We start from the raw sequence: 24,830 nt of genomic DNA, 5'->3' as shown, positions 1-24,830 counted from the left end.
GCTTCTGTTTGGCTATTACTCTCAATATAAAAAGCAAATGTAAAATCTATTTTTAGTCCTAGATTTTTGAAAAGAGCAACCCAAAAATGATTGTAGAAACGACCATCTTGGTTAGTAAGGATAACTTTGGGAAAAGCATGATAATGAAAGTTGGTGTGTTCGAATGTGCATGCATTTCTTTCATAGCGCTAGCCCTATAACACGTAGTTACACACAATTTCTTTTGGTAATACAAAAATCCATTTACATATGTGTAATCGTTAAAAACAGCGGTATGTGTATTTTGAAATTATCACCATACATTTTCAAACTTATTATCAGATGCATAGGTAGAAGTTTTGCCTCTCAAAATATGTTAGCAACTTGATATTATTTTTTGGATAAACATTAGATATCCAGGGTAAAGGGTCTAATAGAGTGTCATCTAACAATCCTTGATTATAATTATATAGAGCTCAAAGAAAGAATATTGGGATATTTTGATATTTTTACCAAGTAGCCTTAGTTATAAACGAAAGGTTCATAAAAGAGGGATAATGAGGGGCCAATAGAGTGACACTCAAGGATGCATCACTTTAGGGTTTTGCAAAATCTAAAATATAAAAAAATTTACATGAATTAATTGTTTGAATTAAGTTAAACTCATCTGTAATTTAGAAAAAATCATATCATATTGTTAAATGGCTAAAAAAGCCACATCTTTTCTGTAAAATTATCACTCAATTGGGGTGGGGTGTGTTTTCCTTTTAGGGGGCACTACTTTATTGGCCCCTTTACCCTATTTGCATCTAAGCAATTCATATTTGACGCAATCTTCGATTATGCCGTGGTTTTTGATAAAGATCACGAATCATGATAATGTAAATCCACATGGACCCTAGCCACAAACCAATATTACTTCTGGGGTCATGGAGTCCTCCCGTGAGACCGAGCCTTTCATTGCGACAAGTTGAATGGCCCAAAAATACCAACATTTCTTGTTCTGGCGACCGCCTTCTGCGTCTTTTTGGGCTCTAATAGGCTAGGTATGGAGGCAATGGGTGGCAGCTTCTTCCTTGCCTCCAACGGCCACGCGTTCGCACCTTCTCTCTCCACGGTATGTCTCACCCTCACTCTGAGAGAGAGAGAGAGAGAGAGAGAGAGAGAGCGTGCGTGTGTTTTGCGAGGCAACTGCATTGATGTGTTCATGTTATAGTAGAGACGGTTGTCTGACTGAATGGTTCTAAGCCACAGGAAAATGCTTCACCAGAGACTGATTAATAACTCAATCACTGAAGCACTGAAGATTGAGCTGAGCCACCATCTAAAATGCCCCGCTTTGCTGTTGGCGGCTTCCATTTCAAGCTGGAGGGCCTAAAACACGGACTTGGGGAATGGTATGTAGAAATTAGATTGACAGTTTGTAGAGGACAATGAGTGCTGTGATGTCTGTAGAATGCGGCCAGACTAGCACACCCCTTACTTAGCTGGCGTGTGTGCCGAACGAATTTAAACCGCAGTCGATGTGTGGACAGATGGACATAGCCTAATTATATATACGGCAATAGTGAGGAGCGTGAGCAAGTATGCAAATATCTGGGATGGTGGATTCATATCTCAAATCCTTGGCAGAAAGGTGCTCACCTACAATTATGTTAGCTTCTCAGCGGAAATTGAGTGGATGTGTGAGATCCTCAGCACTGAGATTGATATGACAAATCTCAGCCTTGCCCATTTCTTTCTTGGTCTTGAGGTATATCAGCTACCTCAGGGCATCTTCACCTCGCAGCAATACATCAGCAGCCAGCCAACCTGTCCTATTGCCCAGCCCACACACTTGGCATTGATTCTGATCACAGAACATGGAGATTGCTAAGCAAACTTCAAGGATCCCAACTGGTGAGATTGTTGAGGAGGAGATACGCAGACATATGCACTGTGTCCTTGTACATATCTGCTTCCCTTATTCAGCATTCCTTCATTGTAGATCTTCTGTGTTCTTTGTCTATCTGTCTCTCTCTCTCTCTTCTCTTAGTCTCAGTCATATGCTTCCACACCATTGCTCTCTAACATGGTATTAGAGCAGCGTAGAGGAACCAATTGATCCATGGCAGGCCTGAAGGGGAGATTTCAGCGTGACACAAGGCTGTGTTTTCAGCATTCGAGGGCGTGTGGGAGGGTTGCGTATCGACACAGGCTGAGGTGAGCATGGACATGTGGGAATGGAGTCAACTACTGAAATTTGCTACTGATTTTCACTGTTTTTGAAGGAAAAAGGTTGTGTTTTCAGCCTTCCTTCACAGATTTACCTTTTCATTACCTTTGGTGGGTGAAGCAAGTGCGGTTTGAGCGGAGAAGAGCCCTCGAAGGCTGCGTTTGCACAATCAGAGGGGGTTGCTTTGTGTTTTTGTAGGCATTGTAGGTGAAGATGTCTTTTGCAGCTATCATAGAGTTTCAAGTAATCAAGGACCGGAAGGTACGGGCCTATTGGCTCTTCCATTTGATCAAAAGCTCAATGGTGAGAACTACTGCACTTGACAGGCTATGATGCTTGCTATTCTGGAGTCCTATGATTTGGCAGAGCTTGTGATGAAGGCTATTGACTATCCATCAAGAGACGATTCTAAACTTTCTATAGTAGACCGTTTGGAGTTGGCCAAGGTTTAGGCGCATTGGGAAAATCTGAATGCTCGCATTTGTTCGTTTCTCTTTCCTTCATGTATTATAGCCGTGATCCCCCATATAGAGCACCTAATGGTGGCTAGGGAGATATGGCTAGAACTTGATCACATGTACAATAGAATGGCTGTTTTGAAATGTATCTCTTTGGAGGTACAGATGAGGACCTTGAGCGTCAATAAATCTTCTTCTGTGTAGGAGCATGTGAACAAGCTAAGGTATCTATAAATGCAGGTGTAGAACGTGAGGAAGGTGATTACCTCCGGAGACATGGTGATAATGCTCCTTTTGTAGTTACCACCTAGATTCAGTGCATTAGAGACTTTTCGCTAGGAGGAGTTGGTTCCTTGGTTTTGGACCAAGAGAAGCAATTGAAAGGGAAGAGTGCTTCTAAATCAGAGGCATTGATAAATCAGTCCTCTTAGAAGAAGGGGAAGGATCGAAAGGAGGAGGATAAATAGGACGACAAAGAAAAGGATTCCACTTGTCACATTTGTGGTAAGATAGGTCACTCGAAGAAGGATTACCCCGATAAGGAGAAAAAGGATATGGAGAAGAAGGAGAAGTTTTCAAAGGATTTAGGAGTGGTGGCTGCTCCCTCATCAATGGCCTTCCTCCACTTGGAGGTGGTTGAGGCATCGACCTCTATGTGAAGATATGCTAGGGTTTGTACTAAGGAAGCATAGCATGTATGACCAAGATTGGAACACAAAGACTCAGACAGAGATAAGCAAAACTCAAACCCTAAATGCAAAAACTCAAAACTCAAACACAGAGAATGTTCAAGATGCAGAGGGAGATATGGTGGACATGTACCAATGCATCAGGGAGTCAATACATGATCAGAAAAGCATCAATGCTTGTACTGTCTTCAAGTGGCAATGCTAAATAAGCTTCCCACAGACTGTCAACAGTCAACTCTTAACATGACCAGTTTGAACTCAGTTCAGGATTGAGCATTCAATGCTCATTGCATCCCACAAACCACTTTGCATCCATGCAGCAAGATACAACTATCCGTAGGCAACAACCAAGCTTAAATAAGCTTCAAGGAGTCAAGTGTACCTGTCTAAAATTTCAGGACAGTTTTCAGCCTTCAAATGCATCTCTGAAATTAGCTTCAGATGCTCATACAAGTGCCCAAAGCATACATAAATGATGCCACACTAATTGCCAACTATCCACTTGATGCTAGACATGTGAAAAGCAAGCAGTGATTGGCTGAAATTCACTGATCAAGTCAGGCACTAAACAGGTTCAAATTCTATGTTCCATGCTGATTTCTAAGTAATGCTTGTGACCTGCAACCAAGCACTCACAAGTGCTGAATACCCTGCTGTTGATGAACTTCAGGTGGTCCTCACTAATGTCAAGTATTGTCAGCCCATTTATCATGGCAAACATTTGTTATTGCCGCCCATTAAAACCCAAAAAAACAGGCGCAAACCAGCGAGGTCACACTGAATTTCTGATCCTTATGCTGGCCACAAGCGAATGCTTCCAAGGCTTCAGTACAAGTCACTGATCCTTCCTGCCAAACCTCAATAGGCTCCAACAAGTATGGACTTCAAGAGCACTGATACATACCATTCAGGTGTTGGTTATGGCTGCCAATGTCCTTCTACGGAGATTCAAACTCCAGCTCCTCAATCTAGCTCCTACTTACTACGAGGTTGAGCTAACCTACTATGATACCACTTGATTGGAAGTTTTTTGGGATTCTCATTAGTGAATTGATGTTTGCAACATGTTTAGATGAGTTGGGCTGAATTGGTTGCAGGGTACTAACAGATGTACATGTGATACTTGGATGTTATACAAGGATCTTGATCACTAGGAGATCAACTTGGTTTGCAGGGAGTCAGGCACTGATTGTTTAAATATTGCAGTAGATACTTAGAGTTGTAACCATGGCAAATGTAGATAGATCTGTCAATATTATACAGATAATGGGTGAGAAGCTGGACAATAATAACTATGCAATATGGAAATTTCGTATGAAAAATTTCTAATTGGCAAAGGGTATTGGGATCTTGTTGTAGGTGTTGAAGCGGAACCTAAGCTTTCAGAGAAGTATCCAACTGATGAACAGCCGAGAGCACATTGTGCTTGGCTAGAAAGAGCTCGGAGAGTTCTGCATTGGCTCTCACTATGTATCTCAGATACCATGGTAATGCAAATTATGAATTGCAAGACACTGGAAGATGCATGGACTATCCTGATGGGAAATTATGGTACTACTACTAGTGCAAGGAAAATATAGCTGAAACAGAAGTTAATACTATGGTAAGGAAAGGATGCTCCATTCATGAGTATATAACAGAGATAAAAAACCATCGTTGATCAGTTGGCAACTATCGGAATTGAAGTAGAGGACGAGGATTTGGTTGTAGTGACCTTGAATAGTCTTGGACCTGAGTACAAGTCGTTTGATACATCTACATCGGTGAGATTTGAGATGCCCAACTTTAATGAGCTAATCTCATTGTTGTTGGGAATAGAGGCTCACCGTGCCTTTTACGGTGTTCGGGTGTGCACACACCCTTACACTTGCACTTTATATATATGCATGCATGTATGTATGTATGTATGTATGTATGTATGTATGTATGTGTAAAATCAAAAACCTAAAGTGGTACGAGGCTTTGTACCAACACATTGAGTGTCGTGCTCTCACTCTTTCTGCTCACTCTCTCTACTCTGAACTTTGCACTAAACCTGATTTGCACTTTATCTCGATCCTTGTACATCGGCCATCAAACTGGTATTAAAGTGGGCAAGAGATAGCTTAGGTGTGGACGCGTCTCAAAACAATCGACATGGGTGCGTAGGCTTAGCAATAGGCACATGTCAAAGTCATCAGTCGACTACCTGACGGAGGCAGTTGGACCAGTGGGCACGTTTTCTATAGGTAACTAAGTGCTAATAGGGTAGGTGATAAAGGGCAGGACCTACGACAATTGCAACAGGTCAACATTGCAGCAGCATGTGACGGATTAGGCAATGGCCTACAACCAGGCGACGACTAGGCGGGTGGCATGTGTGCAGGTGGTGCATGTTCAGCGGCCGGGCGACAAGGCCGCGACTCAGCCCAGGCGGAGATCATGTCTAGTCAACGTTTTTGACAGGCTTGATTTTTTCATCATTTTGTTTTAAATATCTTGCAATTTTTTCCTCTTCCACTACCGAGTCTTTGCATACACAAGCAGGGTGTGCAATCTTGGCCCGAAAATTTGGGGCTTTCCTCAGATTTGGAAATTGTGATGTAGAACAAGACAATCTGACTCAGAAATTGCAAAATCGGTGCACATTTGCACGGGAAATTTTGGGGCTTTTCATATTTTAGTGAAATTTTTTCAATTTCATTGAAATTTGTGCACACCGGACCCAAGAAAAATTGGGGATTTTGCAAAATTTCTTCAATTTGTGCAACACTTGCATGGTACATGCACTTGGGTACATGCATTGATGCAATCTGGATGGATTTCCTTTTGAAAATTTGGGCCTTTTGACCAAAATTGTCAAATTTGTGTCTGTGAATGCTTTTGGAGCAAAAATTGCAGTCAAATTTTGGGGATTTCACATGTAATTGGTGCCTTGGCCTCTGAATGTGGCTGTAATTGCTTGTGGAGTGCAGCAACAGACATTCTCTAATTCTGAAAATCTATTTGCAGATCTGAAATTTCTGCAATCTCTTGATTTTCACTGCTGGTTGGTACTTATAGTGTACCGTGGTCACTTGTGTGACATTTGGGCTTGCATTTGGTGACTTTTGAGTCAACTTAGTGCTGCAAATTATGGCTAGAAACGGTGATAACAGCAATCTTTTGCACATCAAGAAGCTTGAGGGTGCACATAATTTTGCAATATAGCAAAAACGAGGCTACAAGTCTTGGTGCAGAAGAAACAGGTGAAGCCCATCAAAGTGAAGGGAATAAAACCAGTAGGTATGGAACAAGAAGAGTGGGATGATTTGGATGAGCTTGCATGCTCTACCATTGAGCTCTCAGTGTCAGATAACTTGCTCTTTAACGTTGATAAGTTGAATTCAGCATATGCAATGTGGCAAAGACTTGAAGAATTGTACGCTCAGAAAAGTGCAGCCAACAAAGTTTTTTGGCTGAAAAAGTTAATGGACTTTTGCATGAAGGAAGGTACAACCATGTCTATGTTGAATGAGTTCAATTCCATTTTTAGTTAGCTGATTGCTTTGGACTTCCATATTGATGATGAGTTCAAAGCTACTTTCTTGCTATACACTTTGCTTGAAAGTTGGGATACTTTCAGGACAGCCTTGAGTAACTCAAATGCTCAGTTGTTATATTCTGATGTGGAGAGTTCTTTGATGATGGAAGAACTCAACATGCAAAATAATTCAGCAAACAAGTCTTCTAATGCATTGCACACTAGGGGCAGATTTTAGCAAAATGGGAGTTCTAAAAATAGAGCACGCAGCAAATCTTGTGGCAATAATGTGGAGTGTCATCATTGTGGCAAGAAAGGGCACTATGGGACTTTTCAATTGAAGAAAGAGAAAGGCAAAAGCAAAAACACTGAAGACAACAAGGCTAAGAAAAAGGACAGACAGCCTGCAAAGAAGAGTAGTGTGAAGATAGAGGAGGTAAATGTAGTTACTCATGAGAATGATAGTGATGGCGATGTGCTTCTTGCTTATTCTTTGAGTAAACATACATTGATTGGAGATTCTGAGGATGATATGCACACTTGGATACTTGATCCAGGTGCGTCTTTTCATATTACACCACATCATGAGTGGTTTTCTGACTATAATGGTGGTGCACGTGGTGTTGTCCACTTGGGGGATAACTATGCATGTAAAATTGCAAGCATTAGCAATGTGAAATTGGAATTTCAACATGGCTTCGTGTTTGTTTTGCATAGTGCGAGGCATGTACCTCAGCTCAAGAAGAGCTTGATAAGCACAGGGTAGCTAGATGATGAAGGCTATCACATCACCTTTGGGGATAGCAAATGGAAAATTTATAAGGGCTCTTACATTGTTGCCAAGGGCTCCAAAAGTGATACTTTTTATCCTTTGCATGTATCTAGTGTGCGTGACCATGTAGTTGCCATAACTGAGTAGCCAAGTGTTTGGAGTGAAAGTGTTTTCTCACTTGGGTTATTTGCTGTCTTTGAGGTATATTGATTTTGGATAGTGTGATCATTGTATTTATGGTAAGCATACTCAAACGCCACATAAGAAATCTCTTTCCCTAAAGTCTTCACCCTTAGAGTTGATATATTCAGATGTATGTCAGATGCTAGGGTTATCTCTAGGGGGAAAGAAGTATTTTATCACTTTTGTTGATGATGCCACACACAAAGTATGGGTTTATCCAATCCTTCGTAAAGACGAGGCCTTGGATAAATTTAAAAAATTCTTGGTACTAGCTGAAAATTAGACCAGTAAGACCTTAAAGTGTCTTCGCTTTGTTAATGGTAGGGAATATGTGTCGAAAGCCTTTTAGGACTTTTGTGACAGCAAAGGGATTAAAAGGAAGCTCACCGTCACTCACTGCCCCTCACAATCCACCCCAAAATGGTGTTGTAGAGCATATGAACAAGACCATTCAAGACAAGGTCCGTACAATGCTGTCACATGCTGCTTTACCTCATGGATTTTGGGTAAAGACTGTTATGACAGCCGTACACTTGATTAATCAATCACCAACAAGGTCTTTGGGGGGAGGGGGGAAAGTTCCTCTAGAAGTGTGGTCGAGCAAGCCACCTTCGTATGCTTACTTGAGAGTGTTTGGCTGTGAGGCATTTGTGTACATTTGCAAGGAGGAACGCAACAGACTTGAGCCAAAGTCATGTAAATGTATTTTCCTAGGATATGGTGATGAAGGTGAAATGGGGTATCGATTATGGGATCCCAACAAATGAAAAGTAGTACGCAGCAATGATGTCTTCTTTTGGGAAGACCGCATGCACAAACAGCTTGAAAAGATAGAGGAGGTTAGAAGGGTTGTATTCCGAGAGGATGTACCGATACGACAACAAAGGATGCCCGCTAGATAGCAGCAAATACCTATTGTAAATGTCCCTGAAAATGCATGGAATAATACTAAAAATGATCAGTAAGATATTGCCCACGATGTACCACAAATTCAGCAAGAATAGGTGCCCTTGGAACGACCAAAACCAACTGTACAACATGTTGAATTTGCAGAACAACAAGCTATTAATGCAGATTTACAGGTTGAATAGTCAACGAAACTTGACCATTGTGTTTGTAGGTTGACTAGAGTGCAAAGACAGCCGGATAGGTTTGTTCTTAGTGTCAATTATGTGGCTGATTATGTCATGTTAATAGATTGTGGTGAGCCGTCATGCTTTTAGGAAGCAATGGACAAAAAAGATAGCAAGAAATGGCATAAGGCAATGCTGTCAGAGATGGAATCTGTCATGAAAAATGGCACTTGGGATTTGCTACATTTGCCTAAAGGATAGAAAGTGCTACCGTGCAAATGTGTTTACAAAATGAAAGTCACTTTTGGTTCTTTGCCAAAGACTAAAGTACAAGGCACGACTCATTGCTAAAGGATAGAAGCAAGAACATGGAATTGATTTTGATGAATTCTTTTCTCCTGCAGTCGAAATGACTACTTTGTGAACCATTTTGGTCTTGGCTGCATCTGAAGATATTAAACTTATATAGATGGATGTCAAGATAGCCTTCTTACATGGTGATCTGCATGAGGAGATCTATATGCAAGAGCGTGAGAGTCTTGTTGCGAAGGGGAAAGAGCACACGGTATGTAAGCTCAACAAGAATATGTATGGGCTGAAACAGGCACCACGAAAATGGTATCATAAATTTGATACATTTATGTAATCTCAGGGATTCCATCGCTCTCAAGTTGATCATTGCTTACACACCAAGAATGCAGTAGATGGTAACCTTATTCTCTTGGTTTTGTATGTGGATGACATGCTGATTGTGGACAGGGATGTTCATGCCTTGGACTCCTTGAAGTAAAGCTTACACAATAGCTTTGATATGAAGGATCTTGGTGAGGCCAATCACATTCTTGGCATGCGTATACTTAGGAACATATCAAAGGGCCAATGCTTCAATATGGAAGGGGGGGAAAGCCATTGGTGTACCATTGCCTCCATACGTGAAACTTAGTGCAGATGACAACCCTACATCGGATGATGGAAGGGTTGAGATGGCAAAGATTCCTTATGCTTTAGCTGTTGATAGCTTGATGTATGCTATGATTGCTACACGTTCTGACATTGCATTTGTGGTGGGAGTGGTTACTAGATACATGGCATATCTTGGTAAAAAGCATTGGGAAGCAGTGAAGGGTATCATGAGATACCTTAAGGGCACAAAGGATTTGTGTATCTGCTTTGGTGAGTAGAAGTCATCTGTTACTGGCTTCACGGATGCAGACTATGTTGGTCATCTTGACTGCAGGAAGTCTACTTCAGGCTATGTGTTCACGTTCACAGGGGGAGTAGTCTCTTGGATATCCAGGGTGCAAAAGTGTGTTGCATTGTCTACTACAGAGGCAGAGCATGTGGCTGCCATTGAGGCATGCAAAGAGGCTTTATGGCTTTTACGATTGGTGAGAGAGCTTGGTATTACAAAGGTTCCTATCCTCCATTGTGATGGTCATAGTGCTACCATGCTAGCATGGAATCCTGTCTTTTATGCAAAGACAAAGTACATATAGGTGAAGTATCATTTTATTAGGAATGAACTTGACAGCAAGAGCATTGAGCTTGTCATGGTACATACAGATGATAATTCTGCAAATCTTCTCACAAATGGTTTTTTAGTAGAGTGATTTGCTCATTGTTGCCAGATGATGGGGGTTTGGATAGCATATGTATACTCCAACTTTGTACATACATAGACTTAGTTGATTCTTTTCTCTACCTTCAGGCACGTGCCTTTAGGTGGGAGGTTGTTAGGAATAAAGGCTCACCATGCCTTTTATGGTGTTTGGGTGTGCACGCACTCTTACACTTGTACTTTACACACACACACACACACACACACACACACACAAAATCAAAAACCTAAAGTGGTACGAGGCATTGTACCCACACATTGAGTGTCGTGCTCTCACTCTTTCTGCTCACTCTCTCTACTCAGAACTTTGCACTAAACTTGATCTGCACTTTGTCTCAATTCTTACACATCAGCCATCAATTTCTTATACATGAAGAGGTTAAGTTGGGTTTAGCTACTAGTTGAAGTAGCTTGAAAGGCAAAGAGAGTATTTTACTCAAATCAGAGTGGCTGAGGCAAGGGGTCTTTTCTTGGTGGAGGGGATCAATACAATGCACCTCAGAATATGCAAAATCAGCAAGGACATAATGCTAGAGGTGGTGGATACTCTAGAGCAAGGGGGAGATCCAATTCTAGAGGTAGAGGATCATGACAATTGCAAACTACGCATGACAACACAAACAAGGATAAGGACTGTTACTATTGTGGGAAGTATGGACACATTGCTAAAGAATGCTGGAAGAAGAAAGCAAATCAAAAAGGCAGGCAATAGAGTCATAGTGTCTCGTCTAGTCATGTAAAGCGTGAGAGTGGTGACGGATTATTTCTATGAGCTATGTACGGAACAAGGCTTACTCGGTAGGAAAAGTCAGATGACATATGGTACATTGATTTTGGAGCATCAAACCATATGATACCGCATGGGGAGTGGTTTGATGAAATGAAAGCAGGAACAAAGGGCTATATATGCACAAGAGATGATACTCAGCATGACATAGCTCATATAGGAGTTGTTCCATTGGTTATGCCTAATGGTAGGAAGAAGAAATTGTATGATGTTGCATGTTCTGTCAATCACGAAAAATTTGTTATTTGTTGGGAAAATGAGATGGTTGTTTTATAGAGGAATATGGGAGAGGTTACAAGCTCATTGCAAAGGGCAAAACACATGGAAGAATGTTTACTTTGGATGCAAATATTCGTGAGCTGAAATTTGCAATGTTTGCTCATGATGATGCAAGTGCCAAAGACATAGATATTTGGCGCATTGGATACATAAATGTACAAAGGCTAGAAAATATGCAGCAAAAGGATATTGTTTTGGGATTGCTAAAATTCAAATATGTTGATTTGGGACGGGTATGTTCAACCGTGAGCTGAAATTTGCAATGTTTGCTCATGACGGTGCAAGTGTCAGAGACATAGATACTTGGTATAAACGCATTGGATACATAAATGTACAAAGGCTAGAAAATATGCAACAAAAGAATATTGTTCTGGGATTGCCAAAATTCAAATATGCTGATTTAGGACGGGTATGTTCAACTTGTCAATTTGGGAAACAAGCCAAGTTTCCATTTGCTTGACATACATGGAACAACAATAGACCTTTACAGCTTGTTCATTCGGATGTTTGGGGACCTACTCATAATGTATCTCTTGGAGGGTCTAGGTACTATGTGACCTTTATGGATGATTTGAGCATGTACAGTTGGGTATACATTCTAAAACACAAGGATGAAGTTCTTGACAGCTTTATGGATTTTAAACATCATGCAGAGAAAGAGTTTAACTGTTATGTCTCATGCCTACGGTTTGATGGTGGCCGTGAATATGTGTCAAAGGAGTTTGATATTAGGTACTTGACAATTGATATGTAGCTATACTCCTCAGCAAAATGTAGTGGCTGAAAGGAAAAACAAGGTCATTATGGAAGCAACTAGGGCAATGTTGAATGAGAAAGATATTCCACTTTCTTATTGGGTTGAAGCAGTTCTTATTGCTGTTTATGTCATGAATCGGAGACGCATAGCTGGCATGCATGAGAAGACATTGTATGAGCAGCTTTGTGGCTATAAGCCTGACATTAGACACTTGAAAGTGTTTGGCAGCAATGCATATATGCATGTACTTGATGAGAAACGGAAAAAGCTTGATCCAAAAGTAGTGAAGTTTGTCTTTATTGGTTACTCACAGGAACGAAAGGCTTATAAAAGTGTTATGATTCGTCTACTGATAAGACATTGATCAGTCGTGATGCGGTCTTTGATGAGCTAGCATCATGATATAGTTCTAAGTAGGTAACAATTCATGATCATACTTCAAAAGGCACATATGCTGAAAATGGGGTGCAAGACACTGCTTTCGCTAATGGATCTACACATGGTGTCTACTAGTGTGAGTCCTTGGACAAGACGATTATAGAGTTATGGTTCTCATTCCATTGACACGGATATGTCAGTGAGGGGGAGATTGGACATGGATATAGGAAAAGAGAAGGCATTTGATGATGTAACAAGTTCGTTGATATCGGGATATGATTCCACTGATAGCTTGGATAGTGAAATTAGAATACCTACAAATTTTACACCTGGTGTTAAGTGGAAGTAGGTACTGCCTCATAAGAGAGCGGAATCTCATAGTGCACCACAACCACGAAGATCACAAAGAGATAGGAAACTTGTTGATAGACTTACTTACAGTATATACTCAGCCATACACTATGCATACATGACAAAGGTAATGAGTTACAAAGAACCCATGTCATTTGCAGAAGCAATCAAATATGAGAACTGGCGTATAGCAATGGATAAAGAGTATGATGCATCATGCTTTACTGAAAAATGGAACTAGGGAGTTAGTTAAGCTGCCTGAAAGCAAGATGTCTATTGGATGCAAGTCTATAAAGTCAAATGCAAATTAGATGGCTCTCTTGAAAGATACAAGGCAAGGTTAGTTGTGAAGGGTTATGCTCAACAGTATGGGCTAGATTATGAAGAGACGTTTAGTTCTGTTGCAAAGATGGCATTTGTACAAACAATCGTTGCATTGGTTGCATCCAAAGGTTGGAATTTATATTAGATGGACGTAAAGAATGCATTTTTGAATGGTGATTATGGAAGATGTCTACATGGATCAGCCAAAAGGATATGTACATCCTAAATATCCATCTTATGTTTGCAAATTGAAGAAAGCATTGTATGGATTGAAATATGCACCATAGACGTGGAATGTAAAATCAGCTTGTACTTATAGAGACTTGGCTTTTGAATGGGTAAAGTTGATCATAGCTTGTTTACCAAGAAGAAAGAGAAGGGATATGTGATTTTGGTGGTTTACGTAGATGACTTCGTCATTACAGGTGATAGTACATATGGGATTGATAAGGTTAAATTTATGTTGCAGAAAGAGTTTCAAATAAAAGATCAGGGAGAGATGAAAATTTTCCTTGGTATTGAAGTTATACGAACACCTCAAGGAATTTGGATATTACAAAAGTAGTATGCTCATAATATGTTGGAAAAATATGATATGTGGAGTGCAAGCCCATGGATACTCTATTAGGACAGAATCTCAAGTTCATAGTTGATATAGGAAATGAGATTGAAAATGTAACCATGTACATGCAGATGGCTGGAAGCTTGATCTATTTTACCATCACTAGACTTGATCTCAAACATTTAGTTGGGTTGATCAGTCAGTTCATGTAAGGGCCAAGGAATTCTCATTTAGATGCAGTGAGAAGGATTATGAGGTATGTGAAGGCTATGCTATACTATGGATTGTTCTATGAGTATGGTAAACCTCTTGAGCGTACAGGTTATAGTGATGCAGATTGGGTTGGATGTGCATATGATAGAAGATCAACAAGTGGGTATGCATTTGGGCTTTGCAGCAACATGATTAGCTGGAGTAGTAAAAAGCAACCCACTGTGGCTCTCTAATACTAAAGCCGAATATAGTGGTGCAGCCTTAGTTGCATGTGAAGTTGTGTGGCTGGTTAAGATGTTAGATGACTTGGGAGTACATGTGGATAAACTAGTCAAGTTGTATTGCGACAACATGAGCAGTGCACTTCTGGCAAGTAATCGTGTGTATCATGCTAGATCGAAGTGTATAGAAGTGCATTATCATTTCATCAAAGAAATGGTACTTGGAGGCAAGATAGACCTTATCCATGTAAAGACAGAATTCTAGGTAGCCGACATCTTTACCAAATCATTTGGTAAAGATAAGTTTACTCATTTCAGATTGCTACTTGGGATACAACAGATCACTTGAGGGGGAGTGTGAAGAATCAAGCTCATCTTACTTGTCCGACTCCTTGTCTAGTTGGAGGTTAGTTGGATGACGTGTGCCCGATAAATGAGTTAGGACCTAAGTCTGGTTAGGCTAGAAGTGTGGTTTTGATCTTTATTTGTAGAATGAGTAGTAAGTGAGATAGATAATGAATAATAAAGAAGACTATAGAGAGCTCTCTGCTCTCTATAGCTTGCCTCACTTTGTCTCTCTCTCTCTCTCTACATCTTGAACAGAGACAAACACAGAGAGAAGAAACTTTGAAGTGAATGAATGCTGTAAATGAATGTAAGAGTGTACAAAATGCCCAAAGCAATGCAATGTTAGAGAGTGACGTCCGCCAGAGACGGATCCAAAGTGTTGTGACCACCAATTGGAGTGTGGGAAACACCAAACACTGATCACCATAGTGTTAGGGAAGTGAGGCGACAATAGGAGAGGTATTTGTTGATATAGACGGCTTGTTGCACAACAAAAATGCAGGTATTGTAGCAGTCCTTTGTTGGTGGAAGAGATGGCAGCAGCCATGTTGCATGGCACTAGATGCTGAAAACGCAGGCTGATCAAGTGCTATGATGACACAGAAGATGGAGACTTCCAAACAACAAGGCGATGGCTGAAAACAGGCCGCCTAAGGTTGGATAGTGATGGGCTGCAATTGGTGATGGTTGGACAGTAGATGGTAGGTGACTGATGGTTGAAATCTGCACGGTAGAGTGAGAAACCTGTATAAAAGGATAAGATGGAATGGTGGGTAGCTTGTCTATTTATAGATGTTGAAGGGTTTCCCAAAAAATTAGGGTTTTGGGAGACCGTTGAAACTCTCTCGAATTGTTTACCAAATTTTCATTTTTCATTAATCAAGTGTGTTTTGAAGTTGTTTAAAAATCCTAATCAGTTGTAAAGCGTGTTTTAGCTCAACATCCCCTCCTAGGTTCAAAACTGAATCGAAAAGGAAAGGCCGACAATGTTTATCCCAAGGCATCCCATCCCAAAGTAGCCAAGCCATCGGACAAAGGGTGCACATTGGTTGCCTAGTGGCCTACCAAGACTATAGAGGCCATGGTTATCTTACCAAGGGAGTCGTAGTAGTCACTCTAGAGAGGATAAGGCATCGGACAAAGGGTGCTCATCAGTTGCCTAGTGGCCTACCAAGCCCTATTAAGGTGGATGAAACCACATTGAATTTCTTAAAAAAAAAAGTGAAAAGTGAATTTTAGAGGTGGTGGCCGATTAAGTAACAATGACCCAGAAGACGAGAATAGGGATGGTACACCCAACACGTCACAAAATAATACAAGCTAATCCAACCACTCGAGGATGCCAATGATAGGGGAAAGGTGATGAAGTATCATGTGAAGAAGAAGAATCGTGTAATCCGTTGGTGGAAACAACTTAGAATCTATCCAGTGGTGCTTTGTACAATGAGATGCATAGTATGCTATATGTTGAAGAATGCTCATGCAAGAGGTATCTCTTGGACAGTGTCCCTCGTGGGAAAATTGTTCATTTGTCCAACGTGGATGTCGAAGAAGGAAGAGGAGCTTGAGGATGTCAGTTTTCATGTAATGCCGAGAACCATGTGGATGAAAACGATGAAGCATCCCAAGTGGAAGAGTAAGGATAGAAGTCACCCCCATGATAGCATCAAGAGCGATGCTATAAGATCGGCCATGGGAGAGGAAGCCTCCATGCTAGTAGAAGAGCAAAACTCTAAGTAGATGGAACTAGGCAAGGAATGGTGTGCATCTCTTGTCTCCATCTTAGAAAGGACTAGTGTAAGCTTGCATGCTAATCCTATAGTGAAATACAAAAGCCTGCAAAAGAGAGAAAAAATTTGCAAGGACAGATATGAGTAGTGAGATCTCCAAAAAACAAAATTGAAAATAAAATAAAAGAAAACAAAGCTAAGTGTAATGTAATGAGTATGTAAGTATGTAAGTATGCAACAAAAGTCTAAAAAGAGAAAGGCTAAGTGTGTGGTCATTGAAACCAGCCTTCCTCCTCGCATAGGGTGATAAATAACCTAATTAAGCACTTCATACACCAATTAACAAATTCACAAAATTGAATGTATACTTTACCATATAATCTTGGACATTGGACACCCTGTTGGCCCCAAAACTAGTGCCCCTTTCGGTATTTATTTAACTTAATTGAAGAAGAAGTTGATGTACAATGGGATTCTCCCAATCCCTTTCGGTATTCCAACTCCCCTTGCTGTCAAAAATGACCAACAAGTCTTCAATCTGATTTGCCCCTTGATTCAGGCAGTGAATGGGCCTTCACTTGCTTTGATGGAGATGGAAAATGCCCCAAATTCATTGATTTGTTGGTCCCTCCACTTGAATTTGACTGAAAACAACTTTAGCCCTATTAAATCTAAGCCTTGGAGCTTCCGATTTTTGGCATGCTCCCCGAGGTTGCTGTTAAATCCTAATGTCTATTGCAGATTAGGATTTACGGTAGAGAAATTTGAAATTTCTCAGCCTTTGGTGATCTTTATGCTGTAATCTTTGGAGCAAGGCTGGGAGATGAGAGAGAATGCTGAGGAGAGAAAAAAATCAGACTTTCTTTGCGCAGAATTGAAGAAAATATGTCATTCATTGCTGGTGCCCTGTCTCAATAGCTTGTAGATGCAAAGAATTGAAGAAAATCAGCCATTTACTGCTGCTGCTTTGTCTCAACAACCTGTAGATGCTGTCATCTACTATTGATTGGTCTTCTCCTACCCCCGGCTGTCTCAAAAGATCCTCCAATGGCTGCAAATCAGACCAGCAACATCTTCTCCCTCTCTCTTGCAGGTTGAATACCTAAAATGCCTCTCTCTAGCCTCTAAAGATGCTTTTCAGTCTTGCATGAGCATTTTTGACAAATGACAACCTTCCCTAATGGTTTTTTCAGCATTATCCATAATTAAATATTAATTTTCAGTCTTTAAATATTGAAAATTAATCTAATAATTATTTTGGTGCCATGAAAAATAATCTAACTAGCCAATAATTAAATTCACTAGGCAACTTTCATTCTCGAGTGTCTCTGCGCCATCTTTGAGTATCAAATTAGTGTTAAGTATCATTAAATGTCACTTCTCTAGTGTCACTAACTGGCCAAATGAATGACCTAGGCCAATAACTGGCACTAGATACTAAGTTCTTGTACGGCATAACTTATGGCAATTTTTGCCTTTGACATCCTGTGGTTTCCTTTGGTTTCGGACTCGTAAATTTACTCTAATCCTAATTACACCTCACATGTGCAACATTTACTTAACCATGTGATTAAAAATTAATCCTCATGTTAAGTGAGGTTTCAAAAATATATGTCCTCATGACAGCCGCCATCGCGTACAGCAAGGTGGGGAAGTGATCCTAGACGGCGAGTCATTAACAAATCAATCGGCCAATCCTACGGGAGTAGTGAAGAAGATATGCTGTGAGACTATTCGTGTGCCACATATCTAGTAGCCGCTAGGACAGATGGAGTAGATGGCATAGCAGTGGGAGGCGTAGCCCCATTGGACTGGCCAGTTGGAGTGGAGGCAATCATAGCAATCTGTTGTGGTTTTCTAGGAGGAAGACCTTGGGCCTTGGTATGACACTTCTTGTCCACATGGCTAAATCTCTGGCAGAGTGTGCAAATTCTATTTTTGTTGGGAATTTGTTGCCAAAGGGGTTATGTTTTTTCGATTCTGGTGGAGGAAGTGGTGTCACCCTTGTTTTGGCTTGCCTTCGCATCTTGCGAGTTGTTGCCACTATTGGTTTTCTCTCCCTAAGAAAAGGCAACCAACCCTCGCCCCTTTGAATGGATGAGTGTGGAGGACTTCTTGTGGGCTTGATGATGTACCCTCATGTAACGCAAGAACTAACACTCCAACTCATAGGTCGGTAATCTAGGTAGTGAGATAATGTATTGGATAAAAGGAAAGTATTTGTTGGGCAACTTGTTCAAGAAGAATGTGACTTGATTGTCGTCTAACTCTAGGGAGTTAGTTTAGCAAACTTGATGAGCGACCGTTGATGTTTGGCCAACTTGACTTTCAAATCATCCCCTTCCTTAATGGAAAACTCTTGAAGCTCAAAATCAAGATTGATATGTTGAGCGTGATCTCGAGTCGCATAGCGGTCAATGAGATGGCTCCAATGCTCAAATACGAGGAAAAATACCGTAATTGAGAGTGGAACTCAAGAAGCAACCCCAGCATTAACTCAACGTTGACTATGGCATTGCGGGCTTTCCATTGACGGATGTGATCAGGGTGAGCTAATTGAGGGTCCTAGTACCAACAACGAGGTCCCAAAGTCCCTAAGATTCGAGAACTTGTTGCATGAAGTTTGACCAAGTGGTGACATTTGACTTGTTAAAACATCTTTTCCGTGAAGGCATTCTTGACCATTGCAATAGGAGTGATAATGCTAGGAGATGGAGGTGTATAATGGGGGAAGGGTGGATAGGGAATATAGGGTGGGGGAATGGAGTAAACTTGGGAAAGAATCCCAGAGTGTCCACCATGCATACAAAAAGTGTGCATAGTGGATTCAAATTGTTGGGTATTTGACTCACGCCTCACTTACGCCTACGCTCATATGGAAGTATCAGTGATCAGTAGGACAGTGGGGCACTTTTTACTCTCGGTAGGAGAGGTTTTTTCCCCCAGACTTATAGTCTTATTGTCGTATGTGCTTATGTGCTTATGTTACACACTTATGGGCACTTAGTGTGTGTCGGGTGTGAACACCCCCTACAACCCTAAGGTTTAAGGGTTGTACTTTGTACTTTATGGTTACACTCTTTCAGTCTATTTGGATTGGGTGTCATGCTTCACACTGTGTCTCTCACTCCCACACTGTCTACTGTACTCTCAGTTGCACCTCGATCCTTCCATCTCACATTTGGTATCAGAGCGGTCTGCTGTCTGCTGTCTGCAGCCCCCGCAAGCTCTGCCCAGTCGCCACCAGTTCACCAGTCTGCAGTCGACACCTGTAATCGACACCTACCAGTTCAGCAGCTCGACCTGCAGCTTGTCTGCCTGCCAGCACCGCCTGATCCTGCTCGGAAGCTCCGTCAGTTCCACCAGTCTGCCTGTGGTACGCCGCCTGTCTCCAGCGTCGCCTGTTTGTGGCCGCCTGCTTGTGGCACGCCAGCTGCAGGCGCAGTTGCCACCAGACCTGGGCGACGCCTCACAACTGCTGCACCGTCCTGTTCGTCCACTCCAAACGCCCGCCCGACTGCCCCGTCTGACCAGCGACCTGACATTCGATCGTCCACCTGCAATCCACTTCAGCAACCAGTTGTTTGACTGGCGTCCGCCCTGACCACGTCAGGTATTTTTTTAAACAAAAAATTTATCCCTTTATTCCAGAATCAATTTCTGGCAAAGGAGGTTCATACGCAGCAGGCACCGCATACAGGATACAAGTGTGGGCTAAATTTGATGCAAATTTCTGGATTTGTTCATCAGAAATTTTGGGGCATTTATGTATTTTGAGGACAGTTGCATTTGAACTGCTATTACAGTCACAGAAAGACTGTTTTGACAGAAATTTTGGCAGAAATTTTGGGGATTTTGATATTATAGTGTTGCTGAGCACTGTTTGCACCGTGGGAAGCGTGCAATTAAAAGACAATTTTTGACAGAGTACGCCCTTGCACATTAATTGTAGAAGTGTGCTTGTTGCAATTTCTGGAAATTTGCAGATTTCCAGTCCTTACTGCTTTGACATTGCTCATTTGTCTTTGGAAATTTGTCATCATGGCAAATGAGGGAGGTGATGTATTTACGTATGTATCCAAGGAAGACAGATTGGACGGAAACAATTACTCGCTATGGTCATTCATGATGAAGAATGTATTAGTGGCCAAGAATTTATGGGATTATGTCAGTGGAGAGGAAACTCGACCGGGAGTTGTAGCTCCCGTTACTCCTCCTCCTCAAGGAGCACGTGGACAACGGGGACCTCATTCCGCTCCACCTCAGCCACTTCCTCCAAGATCTGCAGCTCAAAAAGCTTGGGATACATGTGATGCACAGGCCTTGTCGCTGATTGCTTTGGCAGTTCAGCGGTCCATCATCCCTCACATTCGTTCAGCATCTTCTTCACGAGATGCATGGTTGACTTTGGAGCATATGTTTGCAGGAAAGAATGAGACTCGGATCTCTTTCTTGAAGAAAGAGTTAGAGATTTTGAAGTTGAATGAGGGTGATTCTATGCAGGATCACTTGAATAAGATTCAGGACTTGAGGGAGCAGCTCATGAATTTAGATGAGTACTTTTCGGATGCACAGTTGATATCCACCACCTTGAATTCCTTACCTCCTTCGTACTTGTCGTTTCATACTGCATTGAACCTCACCATGAGGATTGCCGAGCACCCACTCACTTTTATTCAGCTGGTTAGTTTGCTTCTAGAGGAGGAGCAAACAAGGAAAAATAGTGGTGTGGATGCTATAGTCTCTGAGCAGGCTTTTGTAGCAAGACAGAAAGGCAAAAACATCAAGGTAAAAAATGCTTCACAGAGTTCTGGCACTTCGGGCACATCGCAGAATCAGACACAAGGGGGGACGCAAGCTAAAAAGGGAAAATGTCATTATTGTAAGAAGCCAGGCCACTATATCACTGAGTGCAGGAAGCATATTGCCAAAGAGAAGAAGAAGGAGTCAGGAATGTTTGTTTCTACTACTCCTTCCACTGCTAGTGAGTCCGCGTCCTTTGTTGTGGATAGGGACTATTGTTTTTACACTTGCAGTTATGACATCTCTTGGGCCGATAGAGCACTTAGCTCTACAGAGGATGCTGACACTTGGTTCTTTGACAGTGGTGCTTCTAGACATATTACATCTCGCAGAGATTTGTTTGCTTCAGTTAGTGCACCTCCCGTTGGGAAATCTGTACAGTGTGCCAATAATGCATCATACCCTGTTCGTGGTATTGGGGAGATTCAGCTCACAACCATTGATGGCTCTATTCTCCGCCTGTAGGATGCTTTGTTTGTGCCTGGAATCAAGAAGAATTTGCTTTCTATTTCTTCTTTGGCACGTTGTGGTTTGCAGGTCACATTTGATGATGACCGTTGCATGGTTAGAGATAAAGAACGCATGACTTTGGTTTTGATAGGATCTTTGTGTCATGGTTTATATGAGTTGGATGCTCTTTCAGTAGATCGGACGGCATACTTGACATCCACTCTTACTCCTGCTATGATACAGGCGGAGTTATGGCATGCTCGTTTGGGGCATGTAAACTTTGGCAGCTTGATGCTTTTGCAGCGTACTCAGATGCTGGATGGCTTACCTCTCTTGGAGAGACCTCCTGAGCACTTATGCGAGGGATGCATTTTGGGAAAAATGCATCGTTTCTCATTTCCCCGTGATCTTGCTTTCAGAGCAACAACCAGATTGGAGTTGGTGCATTCAGATGTTTGTGGGTCTATGCAAACCATGTCATTGGGCGGTTATTATTATTTTGTGACATTCATTGATGACTTTACACGTTTTTGCTGGGTCTACTGTTTGAAAAAGAAGTCAGAAGTGTATGATGCATTTTTGGCTTTTAGTGCACTTGTTGAAAATAAATCTGGATGCAAAATTAAGACTCTCCGTTCGGACCGAGGGGGGGAATACATGTCCTCTATGCTGAATTCTTTTTTGAAGCAGAAAGGCATAGTCCATCAGTATACTACTGCCTATACTCCACAGCAGAATGGGGTAGCAGAGAGGAAGAATCGGTCACTCATGGAGATGGCCAGATGTATGCTGAAGGCAAAGAGCTTGCCTCATAGTTTTTGGATGGAAGCAATCATGTGTGCTTGCCATATTTTGAACAGATGCCCTACCAAAGCCTTGAAGACCATCACACCTTTTGAGGCTTGGAATAGCCGTAAACCTTCTGTTGGTCACTTTCGTACCTTTGGGTGTCTTGCCTATGCCCATATTCCACAGGTACTTAGAAAAAAGTTGGACAACAAGGCTGTTAAGTGCATTTTTATGGGATATAGCAATGAGAGCAAAGGCTACAGACTCTATGATCCCATTACAAAGAAGGTTTTTGTCAGCAGGGATGTTGCTTTTGATGAAAAATCAGAATTATCCTTGGCTGGTTTGGACACATATCAAGCTGCCCGTGATGTTTTTGAAGGGTTGCTGCCCATTACTTTTGGTGATTCAGCTGGAGCTTCAGAAAATGAACCTAATGTTCAGCCAGCTGCTCCTATGGAAAGTGCAGAAATTCAGCCATTGGCTGATCGGAATATTCAGCATAATGCTGAAACTGAAATTCAGCAAGAGCTTGCACACAGTCAGGAAGCTAGACAGTTACCTAGATGGTATTTGCAGACTATGCAAGATAGTCCTTTGGATGCACCCATGGCTGGTCGTACTAGAAGGCAAACTCGTTTGTATGATTCAGCACATACCATGGAGTTTGTTATGGCAGCAAGTACTTTTGATAATGAAGAGCCTGAATATTTTGAGGATGCACAACACAGTGTGCATTGGATGGCAGCAATGCAAGCTGAATTAGATTCTATTACTAAGAATCAAACTTGGGATTTTGTGTCCTTGCCATTTGGGAAGAAAGCCATTGGAACGAAATGGGTCTACAAACTGAAAAGGAAAGCAGATGGATCCATTGATAAATACAAGGCACGACCTGTAGCTCAAGGCTACGCACAGAAAAAGGGCATTGACTATGAGGAGACATTCGCTCCTACTTCGCGTATGACGACCATTAGGTCTATGATTGCTTTGGCTGCACATTATGGTTGGACAGTGCATCGGCTGGATATCAAGACTGCATTTTTACATGGGGACCTTCAGGGGGAAGTTTATGTACAGCAGCCCATTGGTTTTGCAGTTGAAGGCTCAGAACATTTGGTATGCAAGCTCAAAAAGGCACTATATGGTTTGAAACAAGCTCCTAGAGCTTGATATGCGAAAATAGATGCTTTCTTGCTTGGTTAGGGGTTTCTAAACAGCTCATATGAGTCTACCCTTTACGTATGTAAAGAAGGGGGATCTATGTTGATTATATGTCTTTATGTTGATGACCTTTTGCTCACTGGAACACATGCTGATCAGATTTCAGCATTTAAACAAAATTCGCAGCAAACTTTTGACATGTTTGACTTGGGAGTTTTGCATTACTACTTGGGTATCCAGTTCATACATGATGCTCGAGGTATTGGGCTATCACAGTCAAGGTATATTGGGCAGCTTCTTGAGAAGTTTGGCTTACAGGATTGCAAGCCAGTTTGTACCCTCATGGAACCTGGATTGAAACTGTCATTACATGATGACAGTGATTTGTTTAATATACATACATATGCTCCTGCAGTTGGATGTCTTATTTACCTATGCAACACTAGGCCGGACATACAATTTGCAGTTTCAGCTTTGAGCAGGTATATGCATCAGCCACGTATGTCACATTGGCAAGCTGTCAAGCGTGTTTTTCGTTACTTGCAGGGTACTCGATCTTTTGGGTTGCTTTATGCCAAGGGGGGACCACTGCAGTTACATGCTTACAGTAATTCTGATTGGGCTGGTGATTATGATACACGTCACTCCACTAGTGGCAATTGTTTCTTTCTTGGCTCTTCTTGCATTTCTTGGCTTAGCAAGAAACAATCCACTGTTGCCACATCGTCATGTGAAGCTGAATACAAGGCAGCTTTCACTACCACAGTTGAATGCGTATGGCTTAGACGCTTGCTAGCTGATCTGGATGTATCTATTACGGAGCCTACTCCTTTGTTCACTGACAGTCAGAGTGCCATTGCAGTGGCACGGAACCCAGTGTTTCATGCCCGCACGAAACACATTGAGATCCATTATCACTTTGTCAGAGAGAGGCTACATGCAGGTGATATCAGCCTTGTCTATTGTCCTACCACCAGTAATGTGGCAGACATCTTCACCAAAGCTCTTCTTTGTGACAAATTTGAAGCATTTCGCGATGCTTTAAATTTGATATTCTTTGGTAGCGGATGATCCTTGTACTCTTGATCACTTTTCACTCCAGGGGGGTTTGTTGGGTATTTGACTCACGCCTCACTTACGCCTACGCTCATATGGGAGTGTCGGTGATCGGTAGGACAGTGGGGC

General features: G+C 41.7%; 1 protein-coding gene across 1 annotated transcript in view; it reads left to right on the top strand.

The window, feature by feature from the left end:
• Positions 1-938: 938 nt before the first annotated feature.
• LOC148014559 (cell division topological specificity factor homolog, chloroplastic-like) overlaps positions 939-24,830 on the top strand; it is a 50,006-nt gene continuing 26,114 nt past the window's right edge. Inside the window, exon 1 of the mRNA XM_087666669.1 lies at positions 939-1,096. Coding sequence (XP_087522795.1) covers positions 1,028-1,096 — 69 coding nt within the window. The 5' untranslated portion in view covers positions 939-1,027. The remainder of the gene's footprint in view (positions 1,097-24,830) is intronic.

Source organism: Lygodium microphyllum, chromosome 25 (assembly GCF_053477565.2).
Source record: "Lygodium microphyllum isolate KBCC chromosome 25, Lygodium_microphyllum_v1.1.10, whole genome shotgun sequence".
In the NCBI taxonomy this organism is placed as follows: domain Eukaryota; kingdom Viridiplantae; phylum Streptophyta; class Polypodiopsida; order Schizaeales; family Lygodiaceae; genus Lygodium; species Lygodium microphyllum.
The sequence above is the reverse complement of the archived record's forward strand: the minus strand, read 5'-3'. Positions and strand labels throughout refer to the sequence as shown.